The sequence below is a fragment of the Helianthus annuus genome, chromosome 10, assembly GCF_002127325.2.
Source record: "Helianthus annuus cultivar XRQ/B chromosome 10, HanXRQr2.0-SUNRISE, whole genome shotgun sequence".
Lineage (NCBI taxonomy): Eukaryota > Viridiplantae > Streptophyta > Magnoliopsida > Asterales > Asteraceae > Helianthus > Helianthus annuus.
Genome location: NC_035442.2, coordinates 171,427,962 through 171,451,446, shown reverse-complemented (window position 1 = coordinate 171,451,446; position 23,485 = coordinate 171,427,962). Strand labels below are relative to the sequence as shown.

The 23,485-nt window shown below is 38.4% G+C and overlaps 2 protein-coding genes across 2 annotated transcripts; one reads left to right on the top strand and one right to left on the bottom strand.

The window, feature by feature from the left end:
- Positions 1 to 2,187: 2,187 nt before the first annotated feature.
- On the top strand, positions 2,188 to 3,304 carry LOC110883386. Its single transcript, XM_022131153.1, has 2 exons — positions 2,188 to 2,691; positions 2,981 to 3,304. Exons 1-2 carry the CDS (start codon positions 2,188 to 2,190, stop codon positions 3,302 to 3,304), a joined length of 828 nt encoding a protein of 275 aa, XP_021986845.1.
- A 576-nt stretch (positions 3,305 to 3,880) lies between these two features.
- LOC110886677 (auxin-induced protein AUX22) lies at positions 3,881 to 6,406 on the bottom strand. Its single transcript, XM_022134513.2, has 3 exons — positions 5,788 to 6,406; positions 4,980 to 5,055; positions 3,881 to 4,206 (listed from the first exon to the last, which is right to left on the bottom strand). Exons 1-3 carry the CDS (start codon positions 6,116 to 6,118, stop codon positions 4,110 to 4,112), a joined length of 504 nt encoding a protein of 167 aa, XP_021990205.1. The 5' UTR covers positions 6,119 to 6,406; the 3' UTR covers positions 3,881 to 4,109.
- Positions 6,407 to 23,485: the final 17,079 nt, after the last annotated feature.

Sequence of the window (23,485 nt, the reverse complement as noted above, 5' to 3'; positions counted from 1 at the left end):
TCGACCATGTCCTCGAAGAGGTGCAAATCTAGCAAATCTTGCCTAATCCGCTCCTCCCAAGTCATTTTCGGCCTACCTCTACTCCCTTCCATCTACAGTGAGTGTTTCAACTATTCTAGTCGGGTCTGTCGTCTGCCTCCTCCTGACATGCCCAAACCATCTCAATCTTCCCTCCCTTGTTTTGTCTGAAATACCAGCAACTCATAATCTTACCCTAAAAACCTCATTTCTTATCTTGTCCAACCTAGTATGCCCACACATCCATCTTAGCATCCTCATCTCTGTCACCTCTAACTTTCGTGTATGAATTTTCTTGATAGCACAACAATCTGTTCCGTATAACATAGAGGGTCTAATTGCAACCCTATAAAATTTCCCTTTCAATTTATCAGGGAACCTCTTGTCACATAATACCCTTGTAGCTGCTCTCCACCTACACCATCCAACCTGGATACGATGAACTACGTCACTGTCTATCTCTCCATTACTCTGAACAAACGATCCTAAATACTTGAACTTAGTTGCCTGTGGGACCACCTGGCCCTCAATGGTGATCTGAGTGTCGTGCTCATCGCCTGCTCCACTAAAATCACAGTAAAGGTACTCAGTCTTAGAGCGACTTATCCTCAAACCTTTGCCTTCTAAGGTTACACGCCATTCTTCTAACCTCTCATTCAAACTCTGTTTACTTTCTTGTATCACCACAATATCGTCTGCAAAAAGCAAGCACAACGGAATTGACTCCTGAATCGACTTTGACAACTCATCTAGGACAATCGCAAATAGAAAAGGACTCAACGCTGACCCTTGGTGGAGTCCTACTTCCACAGGAAAGAAATCAGTATCACCTACCGGTGCACGAACACTAGTTTTAGTTTCAACATACATATCCTTAATTAGGTCTACATACTTACTAGGTACCCCTTTATCCTCTAAACTGTCTCATATCAATCTACGTGGCACACTGTCATACGCCTTTTCTAAATCAATGAACACCATATGTAGATCTCGATTTTTCTCTCTATATTTTTCCATCAATCTCCTTAGAATGTGTATCGCTTCTGTAGTTGACCGCCCTGGCATGAAACCAAATTGGTTTACCGTAACCTGGGTTTCTCTTCTAAGTCTAGTCTCAATCACCTTCTCCCATAGTTTCATAGTATGGCTTAACAACTTAATCCCTCTATAACTACCACAACATTGGGCGTCTCCCTTGTTCTTATATAAAGGCACTACAATACTGCTCCTCCACTGGTTTGGCATTCTTCACGAGTTGAAAATGAGATTGAACAAGTTAGTTAGCCATTGATGTGCCAATAGTTTGAGGCTTAATTAAATTATATACACAAACACGCACGTAGTATTATTAAGACAACAAATTAGAATGCTTGCACAGTTGCACTATAAAATAGAAGACATGAGATAGTTTTCTCATCGAAAATCTACCATTTATACTGTAAGAAAATCAGAAATGGGTAATATTTTTAGACGGATTTCCAATGGGCGTAATAACGATAAATTGTCTCAGATGACATATCATACCTCTCATTACCATGACAAATTGTCTATGGATTAGCGACGAAGTATATAGTCATATTACCACAAAAATTCCTACGACGAAGTGCATTAGTTTGTGTATTTTCATCAAAATAAGGAGTATCACACTCTTAATGTGTTTCATTATGCATGCATTAACACTATTCAGCACTTGTTTTAATGTTCTATATATACTATATGTCACTCAGGTGATACCAATATATATACTATATGTCACTCAGATGATACCAATTTACCGAATGCATTAAAAAGTGACACTAATAAATAAATCTTGAATTTGTTACTGATTACATGTAAATAAGTAATCATTTATTAATAAGATAAACCAAACTAAGATCACCCGTAGTGGTAGAAATTTGGGCGGGTTTTTTTCGCCAACCACGCCCGAAAATGTCGAAGACCCGCCCCCTGGGCGTTTTTGCTCAATTTTTTCGATTTGGCGTGTTTGAAACCACGCTTGAACAATTTGAAACCAACCAATAAGACCAATGCAATTGTCAAAAGCAACGGATAGTTTTTATTTTTTTCCTTTTTTCCTTTCTCACCTTTATGTATATACACACAAAAAATCACATTTTTTACAAACAAAAACCTATACAATCTCAAATATTAAACCATTTTTATAAAAAAATGGATTCTCCTAGTTCCTCGTCCATTGCAAATTATTACTATAAAGAGTTTTTAGCGGATGAAGGTGAATCCACCGATGAGGAGGTCGAGCAAGAGGCGATTATGAGTGCTTGTCAACTAGCGGTGCGATATATGAAGCATTGTAGCCGGCCCGAACGTGAAATTAAAACAAGAGATTATATTGAACGAGACCGACGGGCGGCAAACGATCGGTTGATGAAAGATTATTTCGATGAAGCGCCAACATATCCGAACCCAGAAGTTTTTAGGCGTCGTTTCCGGATGAGTAAGCGTTTGTTTCTACGCATCGTCGAGGACTTTGAAAACAACTTCGATTATTTTAAACAAAAAGCGGATGTGAAAGGGACACTTGAATTCACCGGTATTCAAAAGTGTACATCGTCGCTACGAGTCTTTGCTTACGGAAACACGACCGACATCAACGACGAGTATTTAAAAATGGCCGAGAAAACAACGCGAGACACCTTGGAGATTTTTGTCGCGGTACATTCCTATACTTTACTATAAACATTACAAGTATTTTTTTTATTTTTTTTTAGCTTATGGCTGTATACGTTTGTTAAAGGTATTATAAATTTGTACGGTGCGCGTTATCTGAGAACGCCCACTTGGTACGACCTTCAAAAGATTTACGAGGTCCATTATAATGAGCATGGTTTGCTGGGTATGATCAGGAGCTTGGATTGTATGCATTGGCGTTGGGATAACTGTCTGACCGCATGGCGAGGTCAACACACGGGGTGACCAAAAATGACCTACTGTTATTCTTTAGGCGGTTGCCTCACAGGACCTTTGGGTTTGGTCGGCTTACTTTGGCGTGGTCGAGTCATGCAATGACATAAATGTTTTTGAACAATCTCCGTTGTTAGAGGACTATATTTCTGGCAGAGCTCCAAAAGCGTCTTTCTACGCAAACGGAAATTACTACCCCCATGGATACTATTTGTGCGACGGAATTTATCCTAGGTATTCGATTGTCGTGAAGACTTTTAGTGATCCGTTCGATGAAAAAAGAGCACACTTTAAAAAGTTTCAAGAGTCTGCACGGAAAGACATTGAGAGATTCTTTGGGGTTCTTAAACAACGATGGCAATAATTGAGAAATCCTTGTCATGCATGGACCAAGCAAAAAATGAGAGATGCTATGTACGCTTGTATAATCATGCACAACATGATTTTGGAAGATGAAGGAAAGGCGATATGCCAAAATTATGTACCGGAAGCCGTTCAGGAGGAGCATCCGCAAACGTCAATGGAAGAAAGAGTGAATAATGCACGGGAATTGCGTTACGAACCCCACCATTCCGCGTTAATGGTTGATCTGGTACAACACGCATGGTCGACTCGGTATATCCCAGCTGAAGAATCGAAGATGACGAGAATGACAAAAGCGAAGACGAAAATTAATGTATTTTTTTTAAGTATGATCGTTTTTTTTTTTTAGTATTGTAATTTTTTTATTTAATGAAATATTATTAGTTTTTAAATTAAAAAAAAATAATGATTGTGTAATGATTGGTTGGGGCATTATTTCACTACACCCCTTTTGTATAAATGTCCAATAATGCCTCTTTACTGACTGGATTAACACATAGCAGAAAACGCCCAAAAATAAAGACATTATTCACTAAACCACTACACAAGTTCTAATACTAGAATGTATAAGTGAGGAAACAGAAAAATAAACTTCAACATTTTTTGAACTCCATAATCTTGTTGTAAAGAAGCTACTTGAAAGGATAAAGGAGTTGACATTTTTCACTACCTACGTACATAGCCTCACCAACTTAATTTATGATCAATTACCTAATAGATTAACATGTATATTCTTAACTGGTGACACTATTAAAACATCAACTACAAATAATTAAACTTAATTGATAAATTTGCCTATCATTAATTTAATTTTCATTCTTCCTCATTAAGTTTTTGGTTTGTAGTCCACCGTCTAATACTTTTTTCTTCATCCTTAGTCTCTTGCATGTTTCTGTAAATATCCTGTAATTTCAAATTGTATATTTAGTTAATCATCAGATATATAAGATATAAAAGAGTGACACCTCGTGTTTTAACTAGATATATGATCGAGTCTTTATATTAACTATATATCATGTTAATTGATTCAAGTTGACTGACATGTTATATTAAACATAACTCCAATCACATTAACCAAATAGTCGATTTTATAAAAACAAAGCTGATGATCATACATTTGTACAAGCATTCACCCTGCGTTTACATTCAACTGTGAAGTTGTCCATAAACAACACATGTATATACATCACACACACATATATACATACATATATATATATATGTAACAAACTTTTAAAATGCTTAAACTTTTAATAAAACTTGTGTAAGGTTTAATATAAGCATTATTCTTATCCTTCTTATTTTTATTGTCTACATTATTACATGTCTTAGGGGTTGTTTGGTAGCCTGTTAACGACCATTCAGATGCTACCTCTTAATGGTTTAAAACCTCTGAATGAATAAGAGGTAACGTCAAGTCTGAATGGTTAAGAGGTAACCTCTGAATGGTAAATCATCACATGTCACATTCTTCTACTTTCTCATTGGTAAAATTTTTAATGGTTCCATTAAGAGATAGCCTCTTAATGACCATTCAGAGGCTACCAAACAGCCCCTTAATAATTAATTAGCAACAACATGAAGTTATGTATCGGGTTGCATTTGTTGCATTAGTTAATTAAAAAGGAAACAATAAGTAAAAGTAATTAAAATTTAAATAAAGTATAAAAGCTTACTCCCACGGGACGAACCCCACAAGCATCCAGTCTCCATTATTGTCTTCATATATTGGTATGTACTCGCATTCATCACCTGTTTTTATAAAGAATAAAAAATATTAAATGAGGCCGGTTATTGTACAAATTGCCTCAACATACGTTACGTACGAGATGCGGTATCAACATGTGATTTTTTTTTGAGCATGCGATTTTGGTTTTTTCAGCAACATGCGATTTTTTTAACATGCGAAATAATTTTTTTTAACATGCGATCTTTGGTTTTTTTCAACATGCGAGATTTCTTTTCTGAGGTTATAACATGCGAACTTTCCATAACGTACGCTTCGTACGTTAAGACATTTTGTACGATACACTTTTTCTACATAAAATAATGTCGCTTTTCTTTCTTTTTTAAAAAGTTATAATATATGTCCACACCCAACCTAACCGTTAAAAATTTCGAAAAAATAGTACAAAATCAATATAAATATACCTCAAAAATAAGAAAATATCAATTTCAAAATTGTCCCTTTAATTAGTAGATTTTGAATATCCACTATCAATTGTTTTATAACTAGGACCTCTTAAATGGGTTACAATATAACGAAAATTTGTATTCACTTAAATATTTTTCTTAGTTAGAATTTTTATTTTCTTGTTTAATTTAAAAACTCATTGTATCATGCATGCCAATTTGACCTAATTACTGGGATAACTGGTAGTGAGTCATATGTAACCCTGAGGAAATTAACGTCATACACACATATATATATTTAGTGAACCCTAACAAGTTAGTTTATCAAAAAATACAAGACTGAAAACCTACCAAGACCAAATAACTTCTCAAGAGCCATAACGAAATCCGAATACCCTTTGAAACCGTTAATATCGATCTTGCGAAGAAAAGGCGCCCCATCCATGCTCACTTTCACATACATTTTGATTATGGTTCTCTTTCTATATGAACAAACCGGTGGCCAACCCACCGCAACCTCCATATTTCTATTCTTCCCACCACCATTACCACACAAATCAACCTCATCCCCACCACCAAGAATATCCAGAAACACCCTCTTTTTCACGTTCCTCTCTCCACCACCTGGTAGCCCTAGCCGGAGCTCGGTGATCTCAAGCCCAAATTGATCTTCTGTTGACATGTTTTTACAACTTATTAGTGTTGTGTATCTTTTATAATATAAAGAAGCAATGAGTTGTGTTTGTGACTTGTAAGCAATATTGCTAGCTAGCTAGCATGTTATATATATGTAAAGATAAGTTGAAATTAGAGAAGACATGAAAAGATCAATGGGAGGACAATGTCGGTCATATGTGTTGCAATTGTGGGGTTGGATGTACGTTGGGTGGGGGTGGGTGGGGGTGGGTGAGGGTGGGGTGGGGGTAGGGGGTGTACTGATATACTATATCTATATGTATTCCAACCAACAAGACACTTAAAAGCCCGGCAAAGATATAAAAAGAAAGTTGGTTGTGAGGCAAGATCATAGGGTTAAAGTCTTTAAGGATTTTGTTGGTTATTTCGTGGGTTTTACATGTAGCCGTGTGATATGGGTTTGTGGGGGACAAACCATGTGGTTTTTGCCTTGTCAAAGAGGGAGTAGACTTGGACCAAATCATCTATTTATTCCACACCAATGATCATTTGATAAAAAAAAAAAAATTAAAAGTTTAGTATCTATTTAATTTGAAATGATCATCTAATTAAAAAAATATTAAATGTTTAGTATCCATTTAATTTAAGCTTATATTATTTTTTTGTTATGATCGGGTCCGAAGTTTAATATATAAAATCATAATCGAATATCTTGTGTTGTCTCTAAACAAAAACCATGTGTTGATTATTGATACTATTGCCCTACTATGCGGGTTCTGTTGCATTTAGAATTGAGTAATTATAGATTTGTGTTAATGAGTTGGACAAAAATATGATTAATCATGAGATGTGATTTTCTAAAAATTATTTATTATCTTTAAAGTCTACCCAAGTGGGAAACTGAAGGGGGCAATTTCAACAATATGTTGAAATGAGTTCAACTAAATATATAATAATATCTAGTAAATAAAAATTTTAAAAGAATAATAATGTCTAGTAAATAAAAATAAAATTAAATATATTATTTACAAAAATACATTTACTATTAACAATAACTTGAAACAATTATTTAGAAAATCCTTGAGCTCATATTAAATAGGGTTGATAATATGGGAGAGTTAGGTACTCGGACAACCTATCAAAATATATGGGAATATGAGATCAGAGAACATGCAGATAAACTATTTTTTGTTTAGGAGATTATACATTACATTTGATTTGGTTCATTAGTGTGTTCATCCATATTTGTTGAGGGAGCTAAAATTCAACTAATTTTCCAACCCACGTATACATATTTCACATTAGAATCCATACACACACTCACATACCCAGACACGTATAAATGCCTAGAAAAATGCATACTATACGTATATGTACAAACAGGGGCAGATCCAGTATATAAAGATTGGGTTCTTAAAAACTCAATCAATTTGGAATTATTAGTGAGAATCTTTTATGTTCGGTCATATGAAATTACAGTATCTACCAAAAGAAATCTACCGGAAAAAATTTCTAGATCCGCCAATGTGTACAGACATACTCACACCTACGTGTTTAAAAGACACGAACACTATACAAATCCATACACACAATGTTGGGATTGAACCCTACAAAGGAACAGTTGATTAAAGCCAAAACTGGATCAGATCAGTTGATTCACAATAAGCAGTTGTTTGCATCGGTCTTTCCCCTTGAATGTGGCCTAACATCTGATGATCTCTAAATACTGCCCTTCTACAACAACTGTTGATCTACAACAACTGATGATCATCCAAAGACTGTTGAAGACCAAGCACTGATGCTGAATCTAGTGATATGGATCAAGTACTACTGAAGACACAAAGCACTGCTGGAGCTATAACAGTGGAATGAGAAGCAGTAGTTTACTTTGTAATTTGTATTATTTGTAATCAGTAGTCAGTAAGCATTGTTTGTATAGATCAGTGGTTATAGGTTGTTAGGAGGTTAGATGTCACTTTCATTGTGACGTCAGCAAAGATGCTTCAGTGGTTTGTTTGTACTATAAATAGAACACTACCATGTACTGTTCTAGCTCTCTTCATCACCAAGTCATTCTGTACGAACGATCATTGTGAGCTCAGGCTGAGGGGGAGACTTTGTGCATGCATGCATTAGTTTTGAGTATTGTAATCAAATACAATCATTCGACTCTATGTTAAACATGTTTGCTTAAAATTGTTCTCTCTTTGATTGTGTTGAAAGTTTATTCATCTATTTCCGTTGCAATTGTTTCTGATTCATTTTCATTTTAGTTAAACAAACACAATCATATCAAACTCAGATCCTAACACACACATATAGACAGACATAGAAATATACATGAATATAAACAAAATATGTACTATATACGCATGCATACACATATACATGTGTCGTGTGTGTATATGGTATGATGGTGCATAATCTATAATGGGCTTCACCTCTTTTTACTTTAGAGTGTAGGGTTTGAGATAAATGATCCTTTTTTCTCTTATCGGGTGTAAGGCTTAAGATAAATAATCCGTCTATTAGTTGTAAACACAAATATACAAAAGCAATATCAGGGACACATGTTTATGCCATGGGAGCTACTCGATCTTGCTACTTAATATAGAGCTTGTCTACTATGCAGTATGCAACTCGCTCCAAGGGTGATATGCATATGCAAGTACATATACATATATATACCTACACATATACATATACATATAAAGATACATATACACTTCATATCTAGGTATTTATAAGCTAAATTTTTATTTGATTTTGATAATTTTTACTCAAAAAGAAAATAATTTGCAAAGCCCTAATTTTTTCCAGAAAATTTTCTTTCTCCAATAATACATATATGATAATATATTTTCTTTTTTTTGCATTATCATGAGCCATAGATTATTTTTTTCATCAAGAATACTAGTTTATCCCACTGGAGGTACATGTTTCTTAGAGGGAAGGGCTGAAGTTCAAACTGGGTAAGTGGGTTAGAATTACTTGTGTAAAATATACTAGGGTTAATATTTGTCATTAAAAATACTAATTTTATAATATTTCTACAATTATGTAACCCATCATTTACAAGCTCCTAAACTCTCCTCTAAGCCCAGTTATACAATAAAATAGCTTCATAAGTGATATACATATTCATATGTGGGTGTTCAAAATCGTGTTCGCATAGCAATATTCCAGACACGAATTGCATAACCTGAAATTGCTACGAAAACACTCCTTTAGTCCGAATTTATATATTTGTTTTTGCATATACCTACTTTAAAGTTATAAATTAAAAAAAAAATCACAGTATAAATACAAACAGGACAAGTTAACACCCAAATCTGACCTGTTTAGCTAAACGTATTTATTTCGCTCAAAAAACTGACCAAACATTTTTAAGCTAAATCCAAACTTACGAATTTTACTTTAGTTTCGTATTTATATAAACTTACGAATTTCGTATCTATATCAATCAAGGGAATTGATTACTTCTACGTCTAACCAAACGACATCCACCCACCGAATTTGAATTCCATGACAAGTATGATGGGAAAGTGTTGATGATGTACTTGAGATAATAGTGGGATTCCTTTTTCACGTTGCGTTTGAAGACCTTCGTCTTCCAATTAGTCAACCGACAACATCAATTTTATGTGGAGGAGACCTTGAAAATTGTATTTTATGTCTTTTTTTTTTTTTTACCTTTCAAAAAAAATCTTCACGAAAAAAATATTGTCAAAGTTGCTAGAGGTGTATATTAATTCAATATCAAAACAATTACCTTAGGAATTTAAATTTGGCTTCTAAAGTCTTTTTAAGTTCACAATTATTTTAGGAGTAAAATCTATTACTTTTGCCTCGCATAAATTTGAATGTTTTAAACAATTCATAATTCAAAGAGAAATGAGTGGCATGTAGATTTTTCAAATAATGAGTAGTAACGATGTGATACCCAAGAAAAATTCTCAAACGCCTTAACTTTTTCTCGACATTTTTTATGACTGCTGTAACAACCCGAGTCTTCTAGTCAATAAAATCCGAAATGTCTCGAATAAACAAGTAATCAAAACCCCAAAGTGCGCAGAAAACTTGCGATTAGTGAACCAACCTGCACAAAAGTACCCTTATTAGACTCACAATTAAAAACCGAACCATTTAAAATCAAGACCCGAGCATACTGTAGGTCCCTGTTTCGCGGAGGATTACGAACCTAAACCTTGTTATACAAACCTACTAGCGAGTGCGGAATCCAAGCTAGCAAGCAAACCGAGTTAGTAGCAAGTAGAGAAACAAACACACAAAGATTCACCGATTAACACTAGTCGTATTAATGCAAATGAAGGTTTCGGTTACAAGCTCAATGTTTACAGAAGTGTTCTATAAACTCTCTAAGTGTGTGTGTGAGTTCTGGGCAGAATGCTCTCTAAGCTTCTATCTCTCGGGTGTGTGAAAATGGCAGAACTCTAGAACTCTCAACACATGCATAGGTATATATACCCAGCTCAGCAGGTCTGCTCGAAGGATTCGACAGATGGTCCGAAGGATCATCTGTCGACCACATGTTACACGAAAGATCAGCATGGACCTCGAAGGATCATCCTTCGAGGTCTAATGGTCGAACCATGGTCGAACCATATCTTTCGATCACCTCGAAAGATCAGGTGTATCCTTCGAGGCTATCCTTCGATCAGAACATCTTTCAACTGTTGTCCAAGTCAAACCGGAGGATGGTTGACTTGGTCAACTTACAATACAAATCAGGACATCGTTTATATCAGACCGAATACAGACAAAGTACAGACACAAGTGCACCAACAAACTCCCCCTTGGCTGTAGCTTTGTCTTTGATCTCTAATCTTTGTCTTGTTCTTCTAAAAGTGTAGACTCGTCTTGAACTTCGACGGTCTTTGGTCTTCAAGTCTTCAAGACTCTGATGTCCTATCATGTCTTCAATGTCGGAGGGTCTTCAAAGTCTTCACGTCTTGAAAGTAGAAAGTGTATCAACAAACTACCCGTATCATGTAGGAAGTGTGTTGACAAACTCCCCCTTAACATAAGCTCCCCCTTGAGTTATGCTCGTGAAATACTTTAACTTTATGAAGTAAGATCCTTCGAGGTGTTGATGATGGCCAACGGCAACTCGATCATCTTCATCTTTTGAGCGCCTTCTCGTCGTGTCTTCATTCCAAGGCTTGTCATCGACCATGTTCTCCTAGCCTTTAGAATCTGCACATGCAAGAAATCTAAACGCGTAATGAGAACAACTGCTTGGAATAGTATAAACAAATGACACACGAGTGACCATGTCAAAATCAAACACCGTCCGACAGTTTGAAAGTTTAATAAATTTATCAATTTTAAATTCTAACTTTCAAAATCTGCAAATTTTGACCGTTTATGAAGATTTAGTCAGTTCGGTTTTCAGTCAGGTTTCAGGTAACGAAGACTTGAGCTCCAACATCGTACGATCGAAAATAAAGCAGAAATAAAATCTTTTTGGCTTTTATAAAGTTTATATTAAAACACGCCTAAAATCTTTTTGGTATTTTTGAAATTAGAAGACAACAATTTAAAATCCTTTGAGTGTTATCAAACGACATCACCGCTAATGTCGTGCTGATATGCACCAAACGACGAAACTGTTTAGAAGAGATAATAAAAGTTAAGCAGTAAATTAAATATATACAGACATTCTTTTTGCGAGTTTCGAGGGTAAGAGAATCATATCAGTGTACGGTCATGCCAAAACACTCTTGTTGTTCAGTTAGTTAACATTAAGATAAGCATTCTATAACAATTATCGGTATTGTTGTCCACTTAAGCTCAACTTATCAGATGTAATCATGGCGAGGGGATACGTTAAGGTATGATTTATACTTACCGACCGGTGTTCATCCACATCACGACACATTCCCGTATCAAGGTATGCACGAGTGTTCATCTTACCGGTGAGTATACCGATTATCATCTGTTTGACCGTATAAATTGTGAGATACTCACTTATTTTGATTTGAAAACAAGTCCTATGTGATATAATCACTTATTGATGAGGAACTTGATTTTCGTATGCATGAGGGCACAGGTGCAAGTCCGTGAACAGGTCAGTACTTCCGTACAGCAGAGAGACGAACTTGACACCCGGAAAAATGTGATATATTATCACTTATTTGGTTTGGACATGTGATTGTTTATCACTTATTGAGGTCGAATGCAGTATGCAATATGTACACGTATGTATAGTATCATGGAAGATCTAGACTTGCGTCCCCGTTATTTTTCGGTAAAAGATACAACCATGATACCCAGATGATAAGCAGCATAAAGACCGAATATCTCAGAACCTCGGCAATCTATCAAACGAAATTTCGGTACTAAGACCATATGCCAATGAATGGTTCCCACCTGGTCTTCAGTCGATTAAGATTTATATCACCCTGCACACTTTAAAATGATTGTGAGCCTACCGATACATCTTATATAGAGCTGCTTATCGTTTTTCATTTAAGGTTTAAAGAGGTTTGGATAGACCACTGATGTACTATCATTTTCTCTTTTGCTCGCCAGGAAACTCATTTTTGTTTTTCTATTGTTTTTGTGTTTTTGAATTCTTCGATGTTTTTGGATTTTCCGATTTTTGGATTTACTCCCCCTAAAATCAATAAACTAAGACAAATTTAAAACACAAAGGTATTTACAAAAATGATTTTCCGATGTCGGTTTACTCTTGCTTGACCTTAATGCCGTTTACCAATAATAAAAAGTCAAATCTTGATTTGTCAAAAGCTTTGGTAAATAAGTCGGCACGTTGGTCATCGGTGTGGACCTTAACAACATCGATTAGCCTTTTCTCAAAGCAATCACGTATGAAGTGATATTTGATTTCGATGTGTTTGGTCTTTGAATGCTGCACAGGATTTCTAGTGATATCTAAAGCAGCAGAATTATCAACGTAAATAGGAGTAGTTAGGAATTCAAAACCGTAGTCCCGCATTTGTTGTTGGATCCAAAGAACTTGGGAGCAACAACTGGAGGCAGCAATGTATTCAGCTTCGCATGTTGATGTAGCTACACACGTCTGCTTCTTGCACTGCCATGTGACTAGGCGATTTCCTAAAAACTGACATCCAGCCGTTGTGGATTTACCGTCGATTTTGCATCCGCCAAAATCAGAATCACTGAAAGCTACCAATTCAAAGTTATTATCCCTAGGGTACCACAGACCGGTGTCGGGGTACGTCTTCAAATAACGAAAAATCCTTTTGACAGCAGCAAGATGTGAGGCCTTCGGGTTAACTTGATATCTGGCAAGCAGGCACGTCGGGTACATTATGTCTGGCCTTGATGCTGTGAGGTACATGAGAGATCCGATCATGGCGCGATAGATAGAAGGGCTAACAGCTTCTCCCTTCAAGTCTGGAGTAATTCCGTGATTAGTTGGCAATGGGGTACCAATGGGCGTTGCATCAGACATCTGGAACCGGCTCAAGATGTCACCAACATATTTAGTCTGATGGATGAATATCCCAGACTCCGTTTGTTGTACTTGTAGGCCCAAGAAGAAAGTCATTTCCCCCATAGCACTCATCTCGAATTTATCCTGCATAATGCGCTCGAATTCCCTACACAAGACATCATTAGTAGAACCAAAAATAATGTCATCAACGTATACCTGTACCAGAAGAAGATCTCCATCTTGTTCCTTGATGAAAAGAGTACAGTCGATAAGACCTCTACGAAAACCGTTCTCCAGCAGATAGTGTGATAAGGTTGCATACCAAGCTCGTGGTGCTTGATGAAGACCATAAAGAGCTTTGTTGAGCAACCAAACCCGATCGGGATGAATAGGATCTTCAAAACCTGGAGGCTGTTCGACGTACACCTCTTCTTCAACCACACCATGTAAAAATGCACTTTTCACGTCCATCTGATAAACCTTGAATCCTTTGAAGGACGCATAGGCTAGAAAGATTCGAATTGCTTCGAGACGTGCCACTGGTGCATAGACTTCGTTGTAGTCGATCCCTTCAATCTGACGAAAACCTTGAACGACTAAACGAGCTTTGTTTCGGATAACAACTCCGCGGTCATCCTTTTTGCATTTGAAAACCCAACGGGTACCAATCTTCTTGTATCCAGCAGGTTTCTCTACTAGTTTCCAGACACCCAGCTTCTGGAATTGTTGCAGTTCTTCCTGCATTGCTTCAACCCAAGCATTATCTTTCAAAGCTTCTTTCCACGTCCTTGGTTCTTCTTGTGAGACATAACACGCGAAGGACCAGTCGTTTTGTTGCCCGGATTCTCGAATAGCTGCATACAAGCCTGCATTGTTGTTGTTTCGCAACATGTTTCTTGTTTGTACGCCACTTTGCACATTTCCAATGATGTTTTGTTGAGGATGGGTATTATGAATCCTTGTTTCTGGATTGTCTGGAACTGGAACATTTATACCCAGGTTGTTAAGATTAAGATCAACAACCAATTCAAGACCCGGAATTGACGAAGAGGATGATGCAGTAGTCTCAGCTGTTCTATGTGTTTCCACTGGAGGAGTACCCTCTGAAGTACCATGAACTGCTGTTGTAGGAGCTTCTTGATCTGCATCTAGAAATTCATCATCCTCTGAAGATTCGTTCAATTCGTTAGCATCATGAAAATCCTCATTGTTGAGAGTATTGTTGTTCACCGAAGAGGATGGTTCTTGATTCACAAGAATTGGACGAACCACCGGTGAAACTGTTGCATTGTCACTCTCGAAAAACATCCTAGCCGCAGCATTTTCTTCAGCGGCTTCAACATTGATCGAATTGAAGAAGTCATCGTACTCAAACATCCAAGGTTGACCCGGATTTTTGACTGGCAAGGTGTGCCTTTGTACTCTGACCTCAGACCATTCTTCAACCCTTTTAGTCTCTAGATTCCAGACTCGTAAGTTAGGGGTGGCATACCCAAGAAAGTATCCATCAATTGCTCTTGCCCCAAACTTTCCATTAGGATCGATGATTGTGCATGGAGCTCCAAACGGTTCTAGATAAGACAAATCTGGTTTCCGTTTCTGAAGAAGCTCAAAGCAGGTCTTGTTGTGTCTTTTGACTGTAAGGACTCTGTTCAATGTGTAACATGCAGAGGCCACAGCTTCAGTCCAGAATGGAATGGGTAGCTGCGACTCTACCAACATTGTCCTAGCAGTCTCGATCAATGTGCGGTTCTTACGTTCAGCGACACCATTCTGTTGAGGAGTATAAGCTGCACTAAACTCATGAAGAATACCCTTTGAAGTGCAAAACTCCGCCATGGAATGATTCTTAAATTCAGTACCATTGTCGCTACGTATCCGCCTAACCTTCAACTTATACAAATTCTCAATCTGAATGATCAAGTTTTTGATAATGCCAAAGGTTTCACTCTTGTGTGCCATGAACGCAACCCAAGAAAATCTTGAATAATCATCAGTAACCACGAGGCAGTATTGATCACCCCGAATACTCTTGTGCTTGACAGGACCGAACAAATCCATGTGCAAACGTTCAAGAGGAACTGCCACTGTGTTGATCTTCTTTGTAGGGTGCTTCTTCTTTGTTTGCTTTCCTTTCTGGCACGAAACACAGATGTCTTGAAGATGGAAATTTTTGAGAGGTACACCATTCACCAATTCATTTGAAACCAAATGATTCATTTTGCGTAAGTGAATGTGACCCATTCGTCTGTGCCAAGAGATAGTGTCTTTTTCAGTGGCTTTTGAAACGAAACAAGTTGCTTGTGCAGACGTAGTAATAGCCTGGCTCATGTCAAGGACGTACAAATCATTTATCCTTGGAGCCGACAAGAGAATCCATTCTTTTGGAATTTTGAAGCCGGGTTTCAGCACATAACATCCATTAGCATCAAAGTGTACTGAGAAGTGCTTGTCACAGATTTGAGAAACACTAAGAAGATTGTGATCAAGTTGTTGCACAAAATTGATCTTGTCAAAGCTGACAATCCCGTTAGATATCATTCCTTCACCCGTTATGTATCCACCTTTATCTCCAGCAAAAGCAACATAACCTCCTCTAATAGATTTAACGTCATAGAGAAGCTTCATGTCGCCTGTCATGTGCCTGGATGCCCCACTATCAACAATCCAATGACTACTGATAGTTCCTCCTGAAGCACCCTGCACATGAGCTCAAATGAATTAGTTGGAGATGGGGACCCAAGCCATTGTGGTCTTGGGTCTTCCATTTTCATCAATGACAATAACTTCTTGTCTTTGATGGTTGGTGAATTGTGATGGTCCCCCTGATTCAACAACCGTTTTTGGTTTCCAAGTCTGTTTGGTTTCACCAGTGTTTTTCTTTAAAATTTTAACTTCTTGATGATTTGAAGTTTTAGAATTTTCTGGTTTTACAACAACAGATTGTTTATGAACCACATCGGTTTTAATCGCTTTTTCAATTTTCTTGACCTGTTGCCGTTTCTGTTTCTTTTCCCTTTCTTTTACAAGTCGGGGATCTTGTTTTGTAGAAACAGATGGCTTACGGTCAGTCTTACCACGGGGATCATCAACCTTTCCTTTCTGCTTATGAAGATATGGGCAGTTTCTAATAATGTGCCCAATGGTTCCACACTCAAAACATGATCTTCGTTCTACAAACCCCGAAGAATCATGTGATCGTCTAGCCGATGATGTTGAACTTTGTGAACCCGAGGTACTAGGTTTTGAACTGCTTGGTTCGTTTCTTTTCTCGACAATAGCTTTCTTGACAAAATCTAAGTTAGATTGATTTTCAAACTTTTCAATTTTGTCTGTTCCCGTCGATTTCACAAAGTTAACATTTTTCTTCTTCTTTTGATTCGGCTTCTTGTTAGTTTGAGCCGGTGTTTTACCTTTGGGTTTGGTGTGATTTTGCTGTGTTGGCACTGTTGGTAATTTCTTGTTGCCAAATTGTTTTCGAATTTCAGCCTTTGGAATAGGAGGACACTGTGTAACTGTAACTTTAGGTCCTGCCTTTCCCAAGAACTTACTTGTCGAATTCTCAAAGACTTTGCAGATTAAGGATTGATTAACGTTCTTAATGGGAAAATCTTTGTCTGAGTAAATTTTATCATCACCAACTAGAGTGTACAGCAAATTCACACTCTCCGGCTCTCCTGCAGATGAGGACTCAGTTGCAACAGTCTTAGCGGGTTTGACAGGGGGATCACATAGAATGTGATTCTCAAGAGGTATGTCCTCGTTTTTGGCTACCGCATCAGACTTTGCTGGGACAGTATCGTCAGATTCATCATCAGACGAATCAGCATCCTCAATCACAACTGGAGGATCTTGATTCTGTTCAGCACTCACAAATGTATCTGCTGACACATCTGAATCTGAGGATACTTCCTTTTGGTATCCGAGCCCTGCAGCAAACTCCTTAACATCCAGAGGCACAGAAGGTTCAAAGAAAACTCTGTCCTCTTCATCAGGCATGGCGTCATAATTATGTCTCACTGGTGGTGGACACTTCTTGTAGCCTATACATGTGACATCTCTCTTTTCCTTCTGAACGTCAATGATGTGATCTAACACATAGCTAGAACTCAAATAACTGTCTAGCTTGAGTCGGATCGCATCACTTTCGGTTTTCACACAAGCCATCTCTTTTTGCATACTCTCAAGGCGAGATATATACAAATTAATATCAGTTTGTTTTCTTGAAACCATTTTAGTCAGTTCAGTTTTATCTTTCTTTAATGTTTCAATTACTGACTTAAATTCCTTTTCATGGTTTTCATAAAACATGTTGGCCTCTGTGCATTTAGAGAGATCCACAGTCAGCTTCTGATTGTGAATGAATGTCACATCATATTTCTCTTGCAAAGCGTCATGCTTACTTTGCAAGTCACTCAAATTCTCATTCACAGTAGTATGTTTGTCTTGCAAGTCAAACAAACTAGCTTGTAAAGCATCATGTTTGCCTTGCAACTCAGACATACTTTTCTCAAGATCAGCACATCTAGCATGCAACCTAGCACATTCATCACAATTAACATCAGTGGGTTCATCGACACATACCTGACTTGATGAACCGTCGACATTAGCCATAAAGGCTGAATGGAGAGAAGACGAAGAGTAAGCAGCTTGATCCACCAGAATAGATCTTCTTTGAGTTTCTGCTACAGCTTCCCCCAAGAGTTCATCAATGTCAATATCATCCGAAACATTAGATGTCTCACCCACATGATCATCACCAGAGTTGGATGATTCTTCATCAACACTCCTGCTGTATCCGGAGGAGTCTTCATCTTCAGACGATTCATCACCACTGGCAGAAGATTCTCCACCATTGGTGTGAACCAGCTCCTTCACAATCTGAGCAAAACATGCTGTTCCATCAGGAGCATCACCACCCAACTGGATTGACCAGTCACAACCTTCATCCACCTGAACTGCAAGTGCTCGGTTGGTTTGGTTGTTGACAGGCACCAATGTACGATCATTGTTTCTGTTCTGCTGGTTGCCTTGGTTCCTGAAGGGGTTTTGATTCCCGTGCTGTGCTGGTTTTGTACATTCCCTTTTAAAGTGGCCCCGTTCACCACAGTTGAAGCATTTAACAGCCTGCTTATCGAACCCATACTTGGTGTCACGCTTACTTTCCAAGCTGGTTCTGCCAGTACTTTCCATCCAATCCTTTGCTCTTCTCACAGCACTCGCAAAGGCCCACTTGATATCCATCAAGTCCATCTCTTCCTTATCAATCTGCCTGTAATCTTCTTGTGTCAGATTAATGTTTCCAATCTGACCTTCTATCAACCCACAGTACGCGCTCACTACAGTGTTAAGCAGCTCCATGTGTTCCTTAGCTACTTCTACACTGATTTTAGAAAAACTTGAAGTGTCAAGCTGTACTGGATTTGACTTTGATTGTTGACCTGCAGCAGATGATGTTCCTCCATAACACGCATATTGTGGTTGTTGAGCAGGAGGAGGAGGAGGTGGTTGTATTGGATTTCCATACAAATCTGTGGCTGGAGGCGGCTTTACAGGAACTTGCACTGGATTGCCATACATATCCGTGCTTGTGACAAACGCCGTTTGAAGTGGAGCATGTGAACCGGCTTTTGCAGATGAAGAAGTGGAGGTGCCATAATACATCTCTGGATTCTGTGGCACTGCAACTCTCTTTGCCTTCAACGTTTCTTCCTGATCCTTGTTCTCCAGAAGCTGCACGAAATCGTTGATATTTGTAGTTCTCAACGTTCCATTGTACTTCAAGATTTCCAGGAAGTTATTCCATTGAGGAGGCAATGCATCAGCAAACTTCTTTACCACCTCTGTTGGAGTCGTTGTGACTTCAAAGTTTGTCAGCTCAGTAAGCAGGTGATAGAAACGGCTTGTCATATCTCCCAAGGACTCCTTATCCATACATGTGAAGCCATCGAATTCTTTCTTCAGTAAATCTCGTCGTAGTTGACGTGTGGCTTCATTACCTACTCCTCTTGTCTTCAATGCATCCCACAGCTTCTTCGTAGTCTTGAAACTGACGAACTGATGATAAATATCCTTGCTCAGTGCTTGAGTGAGGATAGCGTATGCTTTCTTTTCTAAGTCATACGTCTTCTTTTGTTCATCAGGAAGATCGGCAAATGTAGCTGTCGAAGAAGCAGCAACCTCGATAGTTTGATCGAATTCCGTAATGAACCGTAACCACAACTCTGTATTTTGACCAAGAATGTATGTATGGAAACGATCAACCCATCCAGGATATTCATGAAGATGCATCAACTTTGGAGGCCTGTTTAAACTTCCGGTTTCACTTTCGCTTAGTAGAAGACTTTGAATACTCGGAGTTTGATTTGAAACAAACGCCCATTGACCAGTTGGAGTGGCATTTGTTTGTGAGGATGTAGATACCGGAGATTCGGCCCATGATGGAGATTGACTAGTATTCATGTATTTTCCACTGTCTGGAGCCGGACTTCCCCACCAACTCGGATTCATGATAAATGAGCAAAATAAATGCTAAGTAAGAATGATCCGAAAGATAACACAACCGAAAGATCCTGGTCGAAGGATCTGAAATCACAGAAACTTGTTAGCAGTAAACTGATCACAGTCGAAAGATCGATTTATTGTTCGAAGGATCAACAGTATTCGAAAGATTACTGTTGACTCTCGAACAATGACTTCGAAGGATTCAAGAGCTCGAAGGATTCTCCTTTGAAAGATCCTTATCTTTCGAGCTAAATCCTTATCTTTCGAACAACAGATCTCGAAAGATTCACCAATACGATAGATCCTTATCTTTCGGACACTTGTCTTTCGATTAGATTCCTCTGTCGAAGGATATGTTTCAGACTTCGAAGGATGGGTCGAAGGATATAAATCTTTCGAGCCCTCCTTGATCGAAAGATATCGAAGGATGATCTTTCGATGTCGAAAGATATCTTTCGAGAGGCTCTGACACAACTGACTTGATGTGAAAGGTTGGTGAAAAGGTGACAGGGGTTGGTAAGGTCAAACTTTCGGCAAAAGGGGATGTCAGATCAACTTTCCCACCAACTTTTGAAAGATTGCCCAAAAAGGATAACCTTATCCTCAAGTTCAGTCACCGGAAACACACCGGAATACCACCGGAAAACACAAGGTTTTCTAAAAACCAATTTTTATGTTACCCAACCCAACCTGAACACTCCCGGTTAGTTTAGACACGTTTTTACTCAAAGAAAAAGCAAGAAACTTAGTAAAAACAGGTGCAAAACCAAGTGTTTCAACACACCAAAACTTGTAAAAAAAAACCGGTTTTAAACAAGGTTAAGAGCCTTAGCTCTGATACCACTTGTAGGTCCCTGTTTCGCGGAGGATTACGAACCTAAACCTTGTTATACAAACCTACTAGCGAGTGCGGAATCCAAGCTAGCAAGCAAACCGAGTTAGTAGCAAGTAGAGAAACAAACACACAAAGATTCACCGATTAACACTAGTCGTATTAATGCAAATGAAGGTTTCGGTTACAAGCTCAATGTTTACAGAAGTGTTCTATAAACTCTCTAAGTGTGTGTGTGAGTTCTGGGCAGAATGCTCTCTAAGCTTCTATCTCTCGGGTGTGTGAAAATGGCAGAACTCTAGAACTCTCAACACATGCATAGGTATATATACCCAGCTCAGCAGGTCTGCTCGAAGGATTCGACAGATGGTCCGAAGGATCATCTGTCGACCACATGTTACACGAAAGATCAGCATGGACCTCGAAGGATCATCCTTCGAGGTCTAATGGTCGAACCATGGTCGAACCATATCTTTCGATCACCTCGAAAGATCAGGTGTATCCTTCGAGGCTATCCTTCGATCAGAACATCTTTCAACTGTTGTCCAAGTCAAACCGGAGGATGGTTGACTTGGTCAACTTACAATACAAATCAGGACATCGTTTATATCAGACCGAATACAGACAAAGTACAGACACAAGTGCACCAACACATACGCGATAAGAACCGGCATGAAAATCGAGAAAAATGCACGATTGGGTGAAAAAGGCGGCCGACGACACGTGTCACCACGGACCGACACGTGTCCAACTTACCAAGGACACGTGGCAGACCTATGCCAGGCCGACCGCCCAGGCGACACGCGAAAGACACCATGTCTCCTTCCGCGACGCGCGGAGGGGGTCAGCCTAGGCTATATAAAGGCCGGTCTGGGACTTGATCATTCGCACCTATTCGATCGATTTCTCTAAACAAACGCTCCCTCGTTCTGTTGTTTCAATTCTCAAAGCCCTAAACCTCGAAACTCTGCTCCGTAGAAAGTGTACTAAACCCTGATCACTGAAACGATACCATGTCCGATCGATTTGAAACCAATCAGCGAATGCCAAAGTGCTGCCTGAATAAGGCTATACTTTGTTAACCACGTTGTGGTTTTGATCTCGTGATGGTCGTTAAAGTTTGATTCAGTTTTTACATTTATGCGTATTGTACTATATTAAATAAGATAGAAGGTTTAGAACCAGGACTATAGACTTACAGGAAGCTTAATTATCTGCAGGCTCAAGAACTACTAGCTAGCAAGGTGAGTTCCTATGAACCGTTTCTAAAACATGATGTGTTGTTCTATCTAATTAGTAATAACTATGGAATCGACTATTTATAGCATCTGTGATATTTGGCAATGATTGATAGGATGGTTGAGGGTTGATTATATGTATCTGATTTAGCCAGTAGAGTTTGTATACATAGCCTGGTTATGTGGACATACCGTGCTTACTACGTTCTTATATGTTTGCCATGATTATATCTGATTGATGTTATAGTCGATAAATGCATGTTTTGAATAAAATCGTTAATGTTCATGAACTCATTAGTTTATACTGAATCCCAAATATTTTTCGGGCACACATCCTACGTGCCATATGATTGCAGGAATTGCAAACATTGAAACTAGAAATATGAAGAGATAGAGGTCTAGAGGGCTGCTAAAGATTTAAATCGCTAGTATAGTTAAACTGATATAATATTATTGTGTACTATGAGAGATGCATAATACTCTTTAATGTTTAGATAAAATTTGAAATTCCGTTGTGAATGCTCTGATTACTATGTGTTATGTATAGCTGACGCGTAATACTCCCCAGAGCTTATCCTGGGGTGGCGGGTGTTATAAGTTGGTATCAGAGTCGTAGTTTAAGTGAACCAGGTACAATGATAGTATCTAGACTTAAACTAGGAGAAGCGATTTAAAGATAAGCTTTGAGATAAGTGATTTGCCCGCAGAGGTTTAGGGTAGTAGGTGTTAGCATCATATGGAGGAAATGACTAGAACATTGCAAGTACGATAGATAAGCAGTGACACCTGGCCACTGTTGTTTCTTGTTTATCTGTACTATTTTGTTCTGGATCATAATCCATCATCTAAATACTAATTCCTTGTTCCCTTATGTAGGCTTTAACTATGGCGAGTAGAGGAAATACTCGGGGTAGGGGTCATGGTAGACCGCGTAGACAAACTAGGTCACCCGTTAACAACGATCATGATACTGGACCCGAGGCACAACAGTTTACTGGACCACAATTTCAGGCAGCTGTGGCTGGCATCATTAGGGATGCTTTGCCTGCAATTATAGCTGAAGTTATAAACACCACTAAAGGTCATGCAAACAACAACAATGAAGGCGATGGACAGACAGGCTTCTTAATAACACTAATGGAAACGGAAACGTCGTCATAGAGACTGAACCTAAGGAGGGATGTTCCTACAAAACCTTCAAGGGGTGTGATCCCCCAATATTTGACGATAAAAAGGACACCATAGCCATTTTTCAGTGGATCCATGAGATGGAAGTTGTTATTAAAATCAGTCGATGCACGCCCACGCAAGCAGTTATGTATGTCACTCACTCATTCAGCTCTGAGGCATTATTCTGGTGGGATAATGTCAAACAAGCCAAAGGACCTGGAGTTA